At 42.0% G+C, this 16,971-nt stretch overlaps 2 protein-coding genes and 45 pseudogenes across 6 annotated transcripts in view; 1 reads left to right on the top strand and 46 right to left on the bottom strand.

The window, feature by feature from the left end:
• The window catches only part of LOC105922701 (C-type lectin domain family 10 member A), a 512,726-nt gene that overhangs the window by 127,550 nt on the left and 368,205 nt on the right, over positions 1 to 16,971 (top strand). The gene's annotated exons all lie outside the window — the stretch shown is intronic.
• On the bottom strand, positions 1,014 to 6,325 carry LOC118562683. Of its 5 annotated transcripts, none has more exons than XR_004930748.1 (4): positions 3,109 to 6,325; positions 2,667 to 2,946; positions 2,409 to 2,582; positions 1,014 to 1,394 (listed from the first exon to the last, which is right to left on the bottom strand). XR_004930748.1 is itself a non-coding variant. In XM_036135404.1 (3 exons), the coding sequence occupies exons 1-3, from the start codon at positions 2,716 to 2,718 to the stop codon at positions 1,375 to 1,377; spliced, it is 246 nt and encodes an 81-aa protein (XP_035991297.1). In that variant the 5' UTR covers positions 2,719 to 6,325; the 3' UTR covers positions 1,014 to 1,374. The 5 variants fall into 4 exon arrangements, 1 of the variants encoding a protein (XP_035991297.1); XR_004930749.1 differs by having other exon boundaries at positions 3,246 to 6,325; XR_004930747.1 differs by having other exon boundaries at positions 2,667 to 6,325.
• Positions 8,099 to 8,216, bottom strand: LOC118562783 (annotated as a pseudogene).
• On the bottom strand, positions 8,293 to 8,411 carry LOC118562782 (annotated as a pseudogene).
• LOC118562777 lies at positions 8,490 to 8,607 on the bottom strand (annotated as a pseudogene).
• On the bottom strand, positions 8,685 to 8,802 carry LOC118562776 (annotated as a pseudogene).
• On the bottom strand, positions 8,881 to 8,998 carry LOC118562775 (annotated as a pseudogene).
• LOC118562774 lies at positions 9,077 to 9,194 on the bottom strand (annotated as a pseudogene).
• Positions 9,274 to 9,391, bottom strand: LOC118562773 (annotated as a pseudogene).
• Positions 9,469 to 9,586, bottom strand: LOC118562772 (annotated as a pseudogene).
• Positions 9,663 to 9,780, bottom strand: LOC118562771 (annotated as a pseudogene).
• Positions 9,857 to 9,974, bottom strand: LOC118562769 (annotated as a pseudogene).
• Positions 10,053 to 10,170, bottom strand: LOC118562768 (annotated as a pseudogene).
• LOC118562767 lies at positions 10,248 to 10,365 on the bottom strand (annotated as a pseudogene).
• LOC118562766 lies at positions 10,445 to 10,562 on the bottom strand (annotated as a pseudogene).
• Positions 10,641 to 10,758, bottom strand: LOC118562765 (annotated as a pseudogene).
• Positions 10,837 to 10,954, bottom strand: LOC118562764 (annotated as a pseudogene).
• On the bottom strand, positions 11,033 to 11,150 carry LOC118562763 (annotated as a pseudogene).
• LOC118562762 lies at positions 11,228 to 11,345 on the bottom strand (annotated as a pseudogene).
• Positions 11,424 to 11,541, bottom strand: LOC118562761 (annotated as a pseudogene).
• On the bottom strand, positions 11,618 to 11,735 carry LOC118562760 (annotated as a pseudogene).
• Positions 11,814 to 11,931, bottom strand: LOC118562758 (annotated as a pseudogene).
• LOC118562757 lies at positions 12,009 to 12,126 on the bottom strand (annotated as a pseudogene).
• Positions 12,205 to 12,322, bottom strand: LOC118562756 (annotated as a pseudogene).
• Positions 12,401 to 12,518, bottom strand: LOC118562755 (annotated as a pseudogene).
• Positions 12,597 to 12,714, bottom strand: LOC118562754 (annotated as a pseudogene).
• Positions 12,792 to 12,909, bottom strand: LOC118562753 (annotated as a pseudogene).
• On the bottom strand, positions 12,987 to 13,104 carry LOC118562779 (annotated as a pseudogene).
• Positions 13,183 to 13,300, bottom strand: LOC118562752 (annotated as a pseudogene).
• LOC118562751 lies at positions 13,378 to 13,495 on the bottom strand (annotated as a pseudogene).
• On the bottom strand, positions 13,572 to 13,689 carry LOC118562750 (annotated as a pseudogene).
• On the bottom strand, positions 13,769 to 13,886 carry LOC118562749 (annotated as a pseudogene).
• LOC118562747 lies at positions 13,965 to 14,082 on the bottom strand (annotated as a pseudogene).
• LOC118562746 lies at positions 14,161 to 14,278 on the bottom strand (annotated as a pseudogene).
• Positions 14,357 to 14,474, bottom strand: LOC118562745 (annotated as a pseudogene).
• On the bottom strand, positions 14,553 to 14,670 carry LOC118562744 (annotated as a pseudogene).
• Positions 14,748 to 14,865, bottom strand: LOC118562743 (annotated as a pseudogene).
• On the bottom strand, positions 14,944 to 15,061 carry LOC118562742 (annotated as a pseudogene).
• On the bottom strand, positions 15,139 to 15,256 carry LOC118562741 (annotated as a pseudogene).
• LOC118562740 lies at positions 15,335 to 15,452 on the bottom strand (annotated as a pseudogene).
• On the bottom strand, positions 15,531 to 15,648 carry LOC118562739 (annotated as a pseudogene).
• Positions 15,725 to 15,842, bottom strand: LOC118562738 (annotated as a pseudogene).
• LOC118562781 lies at positions 15,918 to 16,035 on the bottom strand (annotated as a pseudogene).
• Positions 16,115 to 16,232, bottom strand: LOC118562770 (annotated as a pseudogene).
• LOC118562759 lies at positions 16,311 to 16,428 on the bottom strand (annotated as a pseudogene).
• On the bottom strand, positions 16,507 to 16,624 carry LOC118562748 (annotated as a pseudogene).
• On the bottom strand, positions 16,703 to 16,820 carry LOC118562734 (annotated as a pseudogene).

Raw genomic sequence — 16,971 nt, 5'->3', positions numbered from 1 at the left:
TTTTTGTCATTACCTTAATGAATAAATCTGGGATTCTGTTATCACCATGCTGCACGTTCTCTGTAATTTCAGTAGCCGTCTTTTGGTAAACTCAATTTAATGAAACACTTTGTCAACCATTGTTCCTTTAATTGCATGACCATAACAGTTTAAGAACCCTGGTACAAATTCATATATAACATCCCTTATATTATTTATCCCTGCTAACATAAAAGATTTATTATAAATTGTTTTCCTTCACACCCCTTTTGGGCCAAAACGGAGATCGGGTGCAATGGGGCGGAAGCTGTTACCCAGCCCGTACGGAAACTAGTAGGCCGGCGGGTTGAAGCTGTCACGATTCTTCGACGGCTCGAAAGGATCAGTCGCACTGCAGGGTCCGTCCACAGTGTGGCGCCCGTGAGACCGGGACCGAATGGTCAAGTTAGTGTACAGACCCATTACCTCATGTCGGTCCTTTTTAATTAGATTAAAATTATTTTATGAATATGGAGATGGGCCAGGGCTTCATGGGAGGGACCAAGATGTGCAGAAGCTTGTAGCCAACGTGCGGCTGGGACTTGTATACTAGTTACATGAGTTTTTAATGGCTTTTTAGCCCACGCTGCACCAACGTGTCGGAAATGGTACTAGATGAGAACAGGTGGAGGCGGGAAGGGAAACACGGGGAAGCTTTTCCAATTGACTCAACTAATTATGCGCTTTTGGGAGGGGCTAAGGCGTAAGGAAGCTGGAAGCCATCCGGGAAAGTGTTGTGCAATTATACACTGTTTAAAGTCATTTAATGTTTCATAAATAACTCTCTGTTAAGTATTGTCTGGTGATGTTTAGCTCTTAGGCTGATATAAGGACAACGGTTGAAAGGGATGAATTCGAGCACTAGCAATCTTTTAACAGCAAAACCTGCACACATAAAATAAAGGAGTGACAACTTCTTTTCAAGTTCAAGAATTTATTAACAGAAATAAAATGAACATCCAGAGAACATCACTATGTAATGCTGTTTACCTGAATTAACACAATATTTCCATTAACAAATCCTCTCTACTAGGTGTAACCGTACTGAACTTGGCCGTCTGTTTGTTCAGCTCGGTCCAGATAGAAGTAGTCTTGTTTTCGTGTTTTCCTAGTATAATACCTCCGCGTTGTGTTTTAAAGATGGCCAAGAGACGGAAGATGTGGAATGATGCGTTTAATCTGCGTGGAACAGGATATGTACTGGTCACATATAGGCTCTTCACAGCAGCAACAGCACCTCTCGTGCCCGTCTTGCATATAAAGGCCACAATAATACATTTATATTTAAAAGAAAGGCAGCAAAATAAAACAAATACCTGCGTGGAACAGGATATGTACTGGTCACATATAGGCTCTTCACAGCAGCAACAGCACCTCTACGAGGAACAGCATTAGCAATTAGCATCAAACTAGCTGTTATTTCCAAACATATTTAGTTTAGCACAGTGTTATAACGATAATAAAATGCACGTAGTACCTCATTTGCCATAAATACATCCCGCCAGGGATCATACAATTGACAATGGCTCATAATACATCATACTTTACCACTGTGCTAACAGCGAAGAACTCACCTCGTGCCCGTCTTGCATATAATGGCAACGAGGTAGCTGTACACACTGCTCTTATCGTAGCCGACCACCAATAGAGGGCGCTGTTTCCCCATAATATAGTGAGCCGAATGAAAAATAATGACAAGTGGAATCATAACAAATTAAACCTGTTACATAGGCTAGTAAAACTTAACTAAACTACTAAGCAAAATGAAGATTAAAAAGAAGCTAAGCTAAGGAAATATTTACATGCAAAACAAACAAAAGACAAAACAAAAGTGGTTAATCATAATCAGATTAATTAAGTGAATCCTTGTTCACTGAAGATCTGATTCCAAAAAACATGGAATGGAGTTAAAAACAATTTTTTGGCATGTGTTTCAACCCATTCACAATGCAAAGCCCAAGTTAAACAAAACATTATTTGTTGAAATAATATTCTGAGGACCGGTTTGTCCTGTAAAATCATTTAATCCGCTTGCCTTTGGTTATGCAATTCTACCTCCGGGCGCTAGGTGTCGCTGTAGCAGATCGGTGGCTAAGAGGTTTCAACATAAAAGTTATCAAAACTGCCTTTACTAACATTAATATTCGATAGTAATGCGGGGATAAGGCTCATAGCACCATCGAAGGATGGCAGTGCAGAACAGTTACGCTTTATGCTTTAAAAAATACTCCTTTTGAAATGTCCGAAACCGGATGTTAGCTAGGCTAATAGCAGTTTGGCTAGCGTGAGCTACCGGTTAGCCCTTTTGTTAACCCTCCCCCCCCCAGACAGAGTTATTAGAGCGTCAAGTCACGTCTGCTGCGTGTTTGGACCGGTCACTGCGGGCTTACCCTGATAAGGACCCCCTGTGGCGTATTCTCCTTTGCTCCTGCATTCACCTGGTTGTTCTGCATGTTTGTGAAGACGCCTGGCCTGTGGCCACTTAATGCACACCCAGTAAGCAGTAAGGTAGCCATGGAGCTGGTAGTGGAGGGTGGTCTGACGTGGGTCTTTCTCCAGCTCGTCTGAAAGATTGGAAAGGAGAGTCAGTGACAGGCGGCGAAGAGGAAAAAATGTGTAGCCGTGAGGGCGGACCGAAGAGAACTCACCCAAGGCGTTTTCGATAAATCTGGGTGCCAGGCGGGTGCATCTGAGGATCATCTCCTGCTCTTGGCACGCGTCACCTTGTTTTGGTGAAGCGTAATTGGCAGTTTAGTGTTCCCCTTGCCATTTTCCAGCAGCTCCAGCAACTTCAAAGTCTGTGTATTCGCCATCCTGCAGCTGTTAGGGCGGCTCCTCTTCATGTAGCTCATGAATTGGCAGATTTGGTAGATGTAGAAGTGCACAGTGGTTATCTTTTTTTGGTTGCTGCTTAGCTCCATTATCCATCTGTAGAGGGAAAGCGACACTGTCAGACATGGTTTGAAATGGGCAACTGATCTCACCTGTTGACACGGGCAGGGTTATAGACAAACTTCCATGTAGCGCAGCAAACCCTTGAGGCGGCTGATCCTGCTGATCACACCCTTATCTATTTTCCTGCTCCCGTACCTGTTGGTGTAATAGCTCTTGTAACTCTCGATGTATGTCTCTAAGAGGAGAAATGTCATGAGTCATGAGTGTCATGAGTGAGACACGCCGACTCCAGGCGGGGACGCAGAGGCAGGAAAGACCATGATAATAATTACCCATGGAGCAGGGCAAGAGCACCCGGTGAATAATGTTACCCCTCCCTCTTCCGCTGTTCCAAGTGCGCGAGGCACTCGAGCGTAAGAGGAGCTTCCCTTTGTTGGGCATACAACCCCAAGGATAATCCATTTCCTGGGCTTCAGCATCATCTCCTCCTTCTTCTTCTCCTCCTCCTCCTCCACGGGGGAGGCAGGAGATACGTCTTGGCTCTCGACATACTGAGGAAAGACAATGGGACAGACACAGTGAGAGGGGAAAGGAGAAAGAACAATGTGTCAACATGTACTGACGGTCCAGACGGTGAAGTGTTGTGCTGCTGTGAACTGACGAGATTGGAGGGCTCAGCAGAGGCCCTTTTAACATCCCCATTGATTTGATGCAACATCACATTTGTGTATATCCTTTTTATGTCTCAATTTAAATTCCAAATTTTTACAGTCCAAACAATTATACCTGACGTTCAAGGTCCTCCAAATGTCTTCAACACTATGCTTTTGGAAAACCTCTGTCCACATCTTTTCTGAGGCTGGAGGTTTTAATTCACTTTCTAGCAAGATTTTGTATACACATTTAACTTTTGCTTCTGACAAATGTTTCCTTTTTGCCATTATCACAATGAAAAAATCTGGGATTCTGTCCTCACGATAATGCGCATTCTCTGTCTGTACAGTATTTTCAGTATTTTTTGCTTTTGGCAAACCTAGTCTAATGTTGTCAAATACTTTATCAACCATTGTTGCACTAATTTTATTATCTCTATCCATAACTATTTCTTGAATAGCTCTATTTGGCAAGAACCCCGGTACAAACTCGTATATAATGTCCCTTATCTTACTTATCCCTGCCGACATTAAATATTTATTATAAATTGTTTTTCCTTGCACTTTTATCATAGGATTTAGGAAGATTGGCTGATCTATAATCTGGTGAATATTTTCACAATCATAACGGATATACTTAATAAATTCTGCCCATGCACTAAGCACTTCACAATAGAAAGCTGGAATTTCTCCCATCATATCCCGCCTTATTTCCATGAAAATACCACTCTCTCCACATCCCCCAATTTTATGTAAAAAATCTTTGAATAAGCCTTTCCATCCATATTCAACTTTATCATAAAGATATTTTTTAACAGTTTTTATTCTTATTGATTGTCTTTTGGTATGCAAATCGACCAACTTCAGGCCACCCTCTCTGTAGTCTGCTATCAAGGTCTTGTGCGCTATTTCAACTTTCTTCCCACCCCATAAGAAGGTACGCACCACCTTTCTTACTTCGCTAATGACCCAGTCAGGCAAATCAACAGCCCCCAAAACATAATTGAGTTTGGACAATAACAGAGCATTCACAACAACTACCTTCCCTCTTAGATTAAGTTTCCTTAATCGCCAAAACATTAGAGACTGCCTTATTTTATTTAAAATGGCGGTCCAGGTCAGATCCCTCGCCTCAGTCACAGACACCCCAATATAAAACCCCAAGATTTTAACAAAATCCGTACACAATTTGTATGGTATGTCATCCCTTGAAACCTCAATATTCCCTATTACCATCATTTCGGATTTGTCGTTATTAACTTTAGCCCCTGACGCCTTCCCATAAGTTTCAATATCCACTCTTATTCTTTTTATACTTTCCATATCCCTAACTGTAAATGTTGTGTCATCCGCATACTGATAGATTAAGCTCTTTTGGCCATGTGGGTCCTTTACACAGTTGATTGCTTGATTATCTTTGAATGTTGCTAATGGCTCTGCCGAAATACTATATAAGATCACTGAAAGTGGGCAACCCTGCCGAACTGAACGCTCCACAGAGAAAGTATCTGTAAGGACACCATTAAGTTTTACACGGCTTATCGCACTTCCATACAGAAGACCAATCCAATCCACCATTCTCTGACCAAAACCAAATGTTTCCAAGTTTTCTTTAAATAGCTATGCTCAACTCTATCGAAAGCTTTGTTTAGGTCAAGGCTCAGCACGACACCCCCTTCCTCGTGTCTCTAATTGAGCATATAGTGTCTGTTATATCTCTGCCTGGTATACCATAAGCCTGTATTGGTGAAATAATAGTTCCTACTACTCCTTTTAATCTGTTAGCCAAGACTTTAGCTAAAATTTTATAGTCTGTATTCAACAAACTAATTGGTCTATAATTGTCCAACTTCAGAGGGCTACCCTTATTTTTAAACACGATTGTTATGACTCCTGTTGCCATTTATAATGGAATATCCCTTCTTTTTTCCATATATAAAAAACAGGTTTCTTAGGATAGGTGCTAATATGTCAGAGAAAGTTTGATAAAACTCATTCGTAAACCCATCTCAACCTGGGCTCTAGCCAGGCTTAGCCTGCTTAATAGCCACTTTTATTTCCTCAATTTGTACATCCTCATCACAAAATTGCTTATCCTCTTCCGCAAGTTTGCTTCTTACTGTCTTCAAAACTTTTCTCACACTCGTCTGATCAACATCTTCTCTTTGAAACAGCCTTTTATAATAAGATTGGACCGTTTCAAGGATGTCAACAAAATCTGTTAACTTCTTCCCTTCATCAGTTTCAAGCTCTGAGATGTAACTTTTAGCTTGCTTTCTCTTCTCCAGATTTAAAAAAATGTTGGTGCATTTTTCTCCTTCTATTGTATAATGAGCTTTGCTCCTGAGAATCGAACCTTTACATTTCTCTTTCTCAAGTTGGTCTAATTCCGTCTTAATCTGTATAAAGTATGTTTTGTCTCTATTAGGATCCATTTCTATTTTTTCCACTTCACGGTCTAACTCCAGTTATAAGCCCTTCTCCAATTTTCTATTCCGAAAACACCAATGTTAAGCATAGCGAATGCTTTTACTTTTTATATTGTTTTTTTTTATCGTAGATGTATGATTGGTCACTCCAGTCGTCCCCACCACGTCTACCCAGGCACGTGTCCCCTCAACGATCCCTGCAGTCATCCCTGCAGCATCCTTAGACCCCAACTCTCCCGCACGCCGTCCACCGTCTATCCAGACTGCAATTTAATGTACGTGCAGCTCCTTCAGTTGTCCAGTTCCTCCAGAAACACCACAAACCAACACCACCTGTTCTTGAATAACATTCATTAAAGCAGTTTTAAACCCAAACCAAAGCGAAGCTCTATTTGTGCACTGAAAGAGTATAATAAGGAAGAATGGATCTAATGCAGGTAAAGACAAGCCCCTGCTCCATGTTCTAGTTTGAGCGCACCTTAAACATATCTTCCATAACTGCAACTCAAAGACATTCAACCCGAGAAAAAACACAAAGTGAAAGAAACAAATGTTAAGGCTACTCATTCAACTTGAGTCTTTAGATTTCGTTTTCTTCTTAATTTTCTTTAGCGAAGCTTGACTCATTCTTTTTCGAGCTCGGGCCAACTGTATTTCCATGTCAGATTCAGAGTCGCATGAGTCAGAAGTTATGGCGTTCCTCAGTTCAGGTGACAGAACCGGTACGGAAGGTACTTGTAGGGATTGAGCTTGAGACCTTAACTCCGTAGTGCTGGTTTCAACAGCACGATTCTCTGCCTTAGCAGAGTCTCTCCTTTTCATTGCTCGAAAGGTCAACACCAGTCTCAACTCCCTCCACTCCAGACTTCTGCTCCAGTGTCCTATTTTTTGACCAGTCCTGTCCAGGGTAGAGCCCACTATTGGAGCTCCCCCTGCCAGCTCCGGGGGGGAAGCCTCTTCAGGATCTCCCCCCTTTACCAGATCCTGAGCAGTGCCCCTGCTTGCAGCTGGCCTCAGGGTGGGGCCCACCTTCGGGATCCCCCCAACAATGGGTCCAGGTGCAGGCACTTCCTCATCAGTGCCTGTGTGCTTTATTATAGCACAGAGCACACTTGTTCCTTTCATTGGTGCACTCTCTAGCGTAATGTCCCTGAGTGCCACATATATGACAGATAAAGTCCGGACACTCCCTTACAATATGTCCTGGCTGCAGACACATTCGGCAAACCTTAACCTGCCTATCGTGAATGACCCTGAAAAATTGGGCACCTGCTGCAGTCTGAAACTTAGCAGAATATGGCAAGGATTGCACTGAATCCGTGAATTTCACCTTCACAAATCGAGTCCCATCCGCAATATTTGTCCCAGGCCACATACGGTGCCGAATGCCGGAAATGGCTGCAACACCCCAGCCCTCCAATTTACCCAGTATCTCCTTACACTAATATAGATAGGCAAATTCAAGAATGAGACTACCAGCTCATCATTGGACAAACTGGAAGCCACAACTCTTGTGTCTCCTATTTTAAACCCATCCAATAGTTTGTCCTTGGCCACCTGGTTTGACATGGTGACTTCAAAAGCTTTTGGCCCTGTTTGTCTGCAACCTGGAATTCCTCCACACAAAAGTCTAATTGATCTAATTACCTGCATTGTCGATACATTCTCACAGTAAAATCCTTACTGTATTTAATTTCCTCTCCCCCCTTAATTGTACTACCTTCTTTCACCATATTCTTTGTCTCAATCTCACTTGCATGCTCTCTTGCAGTTGTCAACTCCATAACATCCATCCTGAAAAAAACAACAAAAAGAGCCTCCCCACCAGAAAAGTCTGTTGGGGAGGTATAAAACTCCCAAAAAATTAAATTTACAACACCAAAATTGACTTGTCTAAGCAAAAAAGAGAAAAATACTCACAGATTCCAACTGCTTATCACCAGCAACCACACCCGAGTAAACACCAAACAGGAAGTGAAATCACAAGCTGACGAGAACAGACTGTGCAGTGTAGTGTGGCGGTAAGCAACTACAAGCATTGTGAAATTTATTTTTATATGGCCTGAAAATATGTTTCTACTTGTTGACGGCCAAAAATTAAAATGCTTACAGCACCTGGTATTCCGAGGTGGTCACCCACCCACGTACCAACCAGGCCTGACACTGTTTAGCTTCTGTGATCAGGCGAGAACAGGCTGTGCAGTGTAGTGTGGCTGTAGGCAATTACAAGCATTGTGAAATTTATTTTTATATGGCCTGAAAATATGTTTCTACTTGTTAACGGCCAAACATTAAAATGCTTACAGCACCTGGTATTCCGAGGTGGTCACCCACCCACGTACTAACCAGGCCTGACACTGTTTAGCTTCTGTGATCAGACGAGAACAGGCTGTGCAGTGTAGGTGTGGCTGTAAGCAATTACAAGCATTGTGAAATTTATTTTTATATGTGACGAAAAAATATGTTTCTACTTGTTAACGGCCAAACATTAAAATGCTTACAGCACCTGGTATTCCGAGGTGGTCACCCACCCACGTACTAACCAGGCCTGACACTGTTTAGCTTCTGTGATCAGACGAGAACAGGCTGTGCAGTGTAGTGTGGCTGTAAGCAATTACAAGCATTGTGAAATTTATTTTTATATGGCCTGAAAAATATGTTTCTACTTGTTAACGGCCAAACATTAAAATGCTTACAGCACCTGGTATTCCGAGGTGGTCACCCACCCACGTACTAACCAGGCCTGACACTGTTTAGCTTCTGTGATCAGACGAGAACAGGCTGTGCAGTGTAGTGTGGCTGTAAGCAATTACAAGCATTGTGAAATTTATTTTTATATGTGACGAAAAAATTATTTTCTACTTGTTAACGGCCAAACATTAAAATGCTTACAGCACCTGGTATTCCGAGGTGGTCACCCACCCACGTACTAACCAGGCCTGACACTGTTTAGCTTCTGTGATCAGACGAGAACAGGCTGTGCAGTGTAGTGTGGCTGTAAGCAATTACAAGCATTGTGAAATTTATTTTTATATGGCCTGAAAAAATATGTTTCTACTTGTTAACGGCCAAACATTAAAATGCTTACAGCACCTGGTATTCCGAGGTGGTCACCCACCCACGTACTAACCAGGCCTGACACTGTTTAGCTTCTGTGATCAGACGAGAACAGGCTGTGCAGTGTAGTGTGGCTGTAAGCAATTACAAGCATTGTGAAATTTATTTTTATATGTGACGAAAAAAATTATTTTCTACTTGTTAACGGCCAAACATTAAAATGCTTACAGCACCTGGTATTCCGAGGTGGTCACCCACCCACGTACTAACCAGGCCTGACACTGTTTAGCTTCTGTGATCAGACGAGAACAGGCTGTGCAGTGTAGTGTGGCTGTAAGCAATTGCAAACATTGTGAAATTTATTTTTATATGTGACGAAAAAATATTTTCTACTTGTTAACGGCCAAACATTAAAATGCTTACAGCACCTGGTATTCCGAGGTGGTCACCCACCCACGTACTAACCAGGCCTGACACTGTTTAGCTTCTGTGATCAGACGAGAACAGGCTGTGCAGTGTAGTGTGGCTGTAAGCAATTACAAGCATTGTGAAATTTATTTTTATATGGCCTGAAAATATGTTTCTACTTGTTAACGGCCAAACATTAAAATGCTTACAGCACCTGGTATTCCGAGGTGGTCACCCACCCACGTACTAACCAGGCCTGACACTGTTTAGCTTCTGTGATCAGACGAGAACAGGCTGTGCAGTGTAGTGTGGCTGTAAGCAATTACAAGCATTGTGAAATTTATTTTTATATGGCCTGAAAATATGTTTCTACTTGTTAACGGCCAAACATTAAAATGCTTACAGCACCTGGTATTCCGAGGTGGTCACCCACCCACGTACTAACCAGGCCTGACACTGTTTAGCTTCTGTGATCAGACGAGAACAGGCTGTGCAGTGTAGTGTGGCTGTAAGCAATTACAAGCATTGTGAAATTTATTTTTATATGTGACGAAAAAATTATTTTCTACTTGTTAACGGCCAAACATTAAAATGCTTACAGCACCTGGTATTCCGAGGTGGTCACCCACCCACGTACTAACCAGGCCTGACACTGTTTAGCTTCTGTGATCAGACGAGAACAGGCTGTGCAGTGTAGTGTGGCTGTAAGCAATTACAAGCATTGTGAAATTTATTTTTATATGTGACGAAAAAATATTTTCTACTTGTTAACGGCCAAACATTAAAATGCTTACAGCACCTGGTATTCCGAGGTGGTCACCCACCCACGTACTAACCAGGCCTGACACTGTTTAGCTTCTGTGATCAGACGAGAACAGGCTGTGCAGTGTAGTGTGGCTGTAAGCAATTACAAGCATTGTGAAATTTATTTTTATATGTGACTGAAAAAATTATTTTCTACTTGTTAACGGCCAAACATTAAAATGCTTACAGCACCTGGTATTCCGAGGTGGTCACCCACCCACGTACTAACCAGGCCTGACACTGTTTAGCTTCTGTGATCAGACGAGAACAGGCTGTGCAGTGTAGTGTGGCTGTAAGCAATTACAAGCATTGTGAAATTTATTTTTATATGTGACGAAAAAATTATTTTCTACTTGTTAACGGCCAAACATTAAAATGCTTACAGCACCTGGTATTCCGAGGTGGTCACCCACCCACGTACTAACCAGGCCTGACACTGTTTAGCTTCTGTGATCAGACGAGAACAGGCTGTGCAGTGTAGTGTGGCTGTAAGCAATTACAAGCATTGTGAAATTTATTTTTATATGTGACGAAAAAATTATTTTCTACTTGTTAACGGCCAAACATTAAAATGCTTACAGCACCTGGTATTCCGAGGTGGTCACCCACCCACGTACTAACCAGGCCTGACACTGTTTAGCTTCTGTGATCAGACGAGAACAGGCTGTGCAGTGTAGTGTGGCTGTAAGCAATTACAAGCATTGTGAAATTTATTTTTATATGTGACGAAAAAATATGTTTCTACTTGTTAACGGCCAAACATTAAAATGCTTACAGCACCTGGTATTCCGAGGTGGTCACCCACCCACGTACTAACCAGGCCTGACACTGTTTAGCTTCTGTGATCAGACGAGAACAGGCTGTGCAGTGTAGTGTGGCTGTAAGCAATTACAAGCATTGTGAAATTTATTTTTATATGTCCTGAAAAATATGTTTCTACTTGTTAACGGCCAAACATTAAAATGCTTACAGCACCTGGTATTCCGAGGTGGTCACCCACCCACGTACTAACCAGGCCTGACACTGTTTAGCTTCTGTGATCAGACGAGAACAGGCTGTGCAGTGTAGTGTGGCTGTAAGCAATTACAAGCATTGTGAAATTTATTTTTATATGTGACGAAAAAATTATTTTCTACTTGTTAACGGCCAAACATTAAAATGCTTACAGCACCTGGTATTCCGAGGTGGTCACCCACCCACGTACTAACCAGGCCTGACACTGTTTAGCTTCTGTGATCAGACGAGAACAGGCTGTGCAGTGTAGTGTGGCTGTAAGCAATTACAAGCATTGTGAAATTTTTTTTTATATGGCCTAAAAATATGTTTCTACTTGTTAACGGCCAAACATTAAAATGCTTACAGCACCTGGTATTCCGAGGTGGTCACCCACCCACGTACTAACCAGGCCTGACACTGTTTAGCTTCTGTGATCAGACGAGAACAGGCTGTGCAGTGTAGTGTGGCTGTAAGCAATTACAAGCATTGTGAAATTTATTTTTATATGTGACGAAAAAATTATTTTCTACTTGTTAACGGCCAAACATTAAAATGCTTACAGCACCTGGTATTCCGAGGTGGTCACCCACCCACGTACTAACCAGGCCTGACACTGTTTAGCTTCTGTGATCAGACGAGAACAGGCTGTGCAGTGTAGTGTGGCTGTAAGCAATTACAAGCATTGTGAAATTTATTTTTATATGTGACGAAAAAATATTTTCTACTTGTTAACGGCCAAACATTAAAATGCTTACAGCACCTGGTATTCCGAGGTGGTCACCCACCCACGTACTAACCAGGCCTGACACTGTTTAGCTTCTGTGATCAGACGAGAACAGGCTGTGCAGTGTAGTGTGGCTGTAAGCAATTACAAGCATTGTGAAATTTATTTTTATATGTGACGAAAAAATTATTTTCTACTTGTTAACGGCCAAACATTAAAATGCTTACAGCACCTGGTATTCCGAGGTGGTCACCCACCCACGTACTAACCAGGCCTGACACTGTTTAGCTTCTGTGATCAGACGAGAACAGGCTGTGCAGTGTAGTGTGGCTGTAAGCAATTACAAGCATTGTGAAATTTATTTTTATATGTGACGAAAAAATTATTTTCTACTTGTTAACGGCCAAACATTAAAATGCTTACAGCACCTGGTATTCCGAGGTGGTCACCCACCCACGTACTAACCAGGCCTGACACTGTTTAGCTTCTGTGATCAGACGAGAACAGGCTGTGCAGTGTAGTGTGGCTGTAAGCAATTACAAGCATTGTGAAATTTATTTTTATATGTGACGAAAAAATTATTTTCTACTTGTTAACGGCCAAACATTAAAATGCTTACAGCACCTGGTATTCCGAGGTGGTCACCCACCCACGTACTAACCAGGCCTGACACTGTTTAGCTTCTGTGATCAGACGAGAACAGGCTGTGCAGTGTAGTGTGGCTGTAAGCAATTACAAGCATTGTGAAATTTATTTTTATATGTGACGAAAAAATATTTTCTACTTGTTAACGGCCAAACATTAAAATGCTTACAGCACCTGGTATTCCGAGGTGGTCACCCACCCACGTACTAACCAGGCCTGACACTGTTTAGCTTCTGTGATCAGACGAGAACAGGCTGTGCAGTGTAGTGTGGCTGTAAGCAATTACAAGCATTGTGAAATTTATTTTATATGTGACGAAAAAATTATTTTCTACTTGTTAACGGCCAAACATTAAAATGCTTACAGCACCTGGTATTCCGAGGTGGTCACCCACCCACGTACTAACCAGGCCTGACACTGTTTAGCTTCTGTGGTCAGACGAGAACAGGCTGTGCAGTGTAGTGTGGCTGTAAGCAATTGCAAACATTGTGAAATTTATTTTTATATGTGACGAAAAAATTATTTTCTACTTGTTAACGGCCAAAAATTAAAATGCTTACAGCACCTGGTATTCCGAGGTGGTCACCCACCCACGTACTAACCAGGCCTGACACTGTTTAGCTTCTGTGATCAGACGAGAACAGGCTGTGCAGTGTAGTGTGGCTGTAAGCAATTACAAGCATTGTGGAATTTATTTTTATATGGCCTGAAAAATATGTTTCTACTTGTTAACGGCCAAACATTAAAATGCTTACAGCACCTGGTATTCCGAGGTGGTCACCCACCCACGTACTAACCAGGCCTGACACTGTTTAGCTTCTGTGATCAGACGAGAACAGGCTGTGCAGTGTAGTGTGGCTGTAAGCAATTACAAGCATTGTGAAATTTATTTTTATATGGCCTGAAAATATGTTTCTACTTGTTAACGGCCAAACATTAAAATGCTTACAGCACCTGGTATTCCGAGGTGGTCACCCACCCACGTACTAACCAGGCCTGACACTGTTTAGCTTCTGTGATCAGACGAGAACAGGCTGTGCAGTGTAGTGTGGCTGTAAGCAATTACAAGCATTGTGAAATTTATTTTTATATGTGACGAAAAAAATTATTTTCTACTTGTTAACGGCCAAACATTAAAATGCTTACAGCACCTGGTATTCCGAGGTGGTCACCCACCCACGTACTAACCAGGCCTGACACTGTTTAGCTTCTGTGATCAGACGAGAACAGGCTGTGCAGTGTAGTGTGGCTGTAAGCAATTACAAGCATTGTGAAATTTATTTTTATATGTGACGAAAAAATTATTTTCTACTTGTTAACGGCCAAACATTAAAATGCTTACAGCACCTGGTATTCCGAGGTGGTCACCCACCCACGTACTAACCAGGCCTGACACTGTTTAGCTTCTGTGATCAGACGAGAACAGGCTGTGCAGTGTAGTGTGGCTGTAAGCAATTACAAGCATTGTGAAATTTATTTTTATATGTGACGAAAAAATTATTTTCTACTTGTTAACGGCCAAACATTAAAATGCTTACAGCACCTGGTATTCCGAGGTGGTCACCCACCCACGTACTAACCAGGCCTGACACTGTTTAGCTTCTGTGATCAGACGAGAACAGGCTGTGCAGTGTAGTGTGGCTGTAAGCAATTACAAGCATTGTGAAATTTATTTTTATATGTGACGAAAAAATTATTTTCTACTTGTTAACGGCCAAACATTAAAATGCTTACAGCACCTGGTATTCCGAGGTGGTCACCCACCCACGTACTAACCAGGCCTGACACTGTTTAGCTTCTGTGATCAGACGAGAACAGGCTGTGCAGTGTAGTGTGGCTGTAAGCAATTACAAGCATTGTGAAATTTATTTTTATATGTGACGAAAAAATTATTTTCTACTTGTTAACGGCCAAACATTAAAATGCTTACAGCACCTGGTATTCCGAGGTGGTCACCCACCCACGTACTAACCAGGCCTGACACTGTTTAGCTTCTGTGATCAGACGAGAACAGGCTGTGCAGTGTAGTGTGGCTGTAAGCAATTACAAGCATTGTGAAATTTATTTTTATATGGCCTGAAAAATATGTTTCTACTTGTTAACGGCCAAACATTAAAATGCTTACAGCACCTGGTATTCCGAGGTGGTCACCCACCCACGTACTAACCAGGCCTGACACTGTTTAGCTTCTGTGATCAGACGAGAACAGGCTGTGCAGTGTAGTGTGGCTGTAAGCAATTACAAGCATTGTGAAATTTATTTTTATATGTGACTGAAAAATATGTTTCTACTTGTTAACGGCCAAACATTAAAATGCTTACAGCACCTGGTATTCCGAGGTGGTCACCCACCCACGTACTAACCAGGCCTGACACTGTTTAGCTTCTGTGATCAGACGAGAACAGGCTGTGCAGTGTAGTGTGGCTGTAAGCAATTACAAGCATTGTGAAATTTATTTTTATATGTGACGAAAAAATATTTTCTACTTGTTAACGGCCAAACATTAAAATGCTTACAGCACCTGGTATTCCGAGGTGGTCACCCACCCACGTACTAACCAGGCCTGACACTGTTTAGCTTCTGTGATCAGACGAGAACAGGCTGTGCAGTGTAGTGTGGCTGTAAGCAATTACAAGCATTGTGAAATTTATTTTTATATGTGACGAAAAAATTATTTTCTACTTGTTAACGGCCAAACATTAAAATGCTTACAGCACCTGGTATTCCGAGGTGGTCACCCACCCACGTACTAACCAGGCCTGACACTGTTTAGCTTCTGTGATCAGACGAGAACAGGCTGTGCAGTGTAGTGTGGCTGTAAGCAATTACAAGCATTGTGAAATTTATTTTTATATGTGACGAAAAAATTATTTTCTACTTGTTAACGGCCAAACATTAAAATGCTTACAGCACCTGGTATTCCGAGGTGGTCACCCACCCACGTACTAACCAGGCCTGACACTGTTTAGCTTCTGTGATCAGACGAGAACAGGCTGTGCAGTGTAGTGTGGCTGTAAGCAATTACAAGCATTGTGAAATTTATTTTTATATGGCCTGAAAATATGTTTCTACTTGTTAACGGCCAAACATTAAAATGCTTACAGCACCTGGTATTCCGAGGTGGTCACCCACCCACGTACTAACCAGGCCTGACACTGTTTAGCTTCTGTGATCAGACGAGAACAGGCTGTGCAGTGTAGTGTGGCTGTAAGCAATTACAAGCATTGTGAAATTTATTTTATATGGCCTGAAAATATGTTTCTACTTGTTAACGGCCAAACATTAAAATGCTTACAGCACCTGGTATTCCGAGGTGGTCACCCACCCACGTACTAACCAGGCCTGACACTGTTTAGCTTCTGTGATCAGACGAGAACAGGCTGTGCAGTGTAGTGTGGCTGTAAGCAATTACAAGCATTGTGAAATTTATTTTTATATGTGACGAAAAAAATCAGTTTCTACTTGTTAACGGCCAAACATTAAAATGCTTACAGCACCTGGTATTCCGAGGTGGTCACCCACCCACGTACTAACCAGGCCTGACACTGTTTAGCTTCTGTGATCAGACGAGAACAGGCTGTGCAGTGTAGTGTGGCTGTAAGCAATTACAAGCATTGTGAAATTTATTTTTATATGTGACGAAAAAAATATTTTCTACTTGTTAACGGCCAAACATTAAAATGCTTACAGCACCTGGTATTCCGAGGTGGTCACCCACCCACGTACTAACCAGGCCTGACACTGTTTAGCTTCTGTGATCAGACGAGAACAGGCTGTGCAGTGTAGTGTGGCTGTAAGCAATTACAAGCATTGTGAAATTTATTTTATATGTGACTGAAAAAATTATTTTCTACTTGTTAACGGCCAAACATTAAAATGCTTACAGCACCTGGTATTCCGAGGTGGTCACCCACCCACGTACTAACCAGGCCTGACACTGTTTAGCTTCTGTGATCAGACGAGAACAGGCTGTGCAGTGTAGTGTGGCTGTAAGCAATTACAAGCATTGTGAAATTTATTTTTATATGTGACGAAAAAATTATTTTCTACTTGTTAACGGCCAAACATTAAAATGCTTACAGCACCTGGTATTCCGAGGTGGTCACCCACCCACGTACTAACCAGGCCTGACACTGTTTAGCTTCTGTGATCAGACGAGAACAGGCTGTGCAGTGTAGTGTGGCTGTAAGCAATTACAAGCATTGTGAAATTTATTTTTATATGTGACGAAAAAATTATTTTCTACTTGTTAACGGCCAAACATTAAAATGCTTACAGCACCTGGTATTCCGAGGTGGTCACCCACCCACGTACTAACCAGGCCTGACAACTGTTTTAGCTT

This window comes from Fundulus heteroclitus, chromosome 3, assembly GCF_011125445.2.
Source record: "Fundulus heteroclitus isolate FHET01 chromosome 3, MU-UCD_Fhet_4.1, whole genome shotgun sequence".
Classification (NCBI taxonomy): Eukaryota; Metazoa; Chordata; class Actinopteri; order Cyprinodontiformes; family Fundulidae; genus Fundulus; species Fundulus heteroclitus.
Note: the sequence above shows the minus strand (reverse complement) of the source record. Positions and strands in the feature narration are given on the sequence as shown.

Coding starts and splice junctions, on each gene's coding strand:
- LOC118562683 (XM_036135404.1), bottom strand. CDS start 2,718: ATGATCCTCAGATGCACCCGCCTGGCACCCAGATTTATCGAAAACGCC. Junction 2,583..2,666: donor ATTTATCGAAAACGCCTTGG/GTGAGTTCTCTT, acceptor CCAATCTTTCAG/ACGAGCTGGAGAAAGACCCA. Junction 1,395..2,408: donor CACAGGGGGTCCTTATCAGG/GTAAGCCCGCAG, acceptor TGTTCCTCGTAG/AGGTGCTGTTGCTGCTGTGA.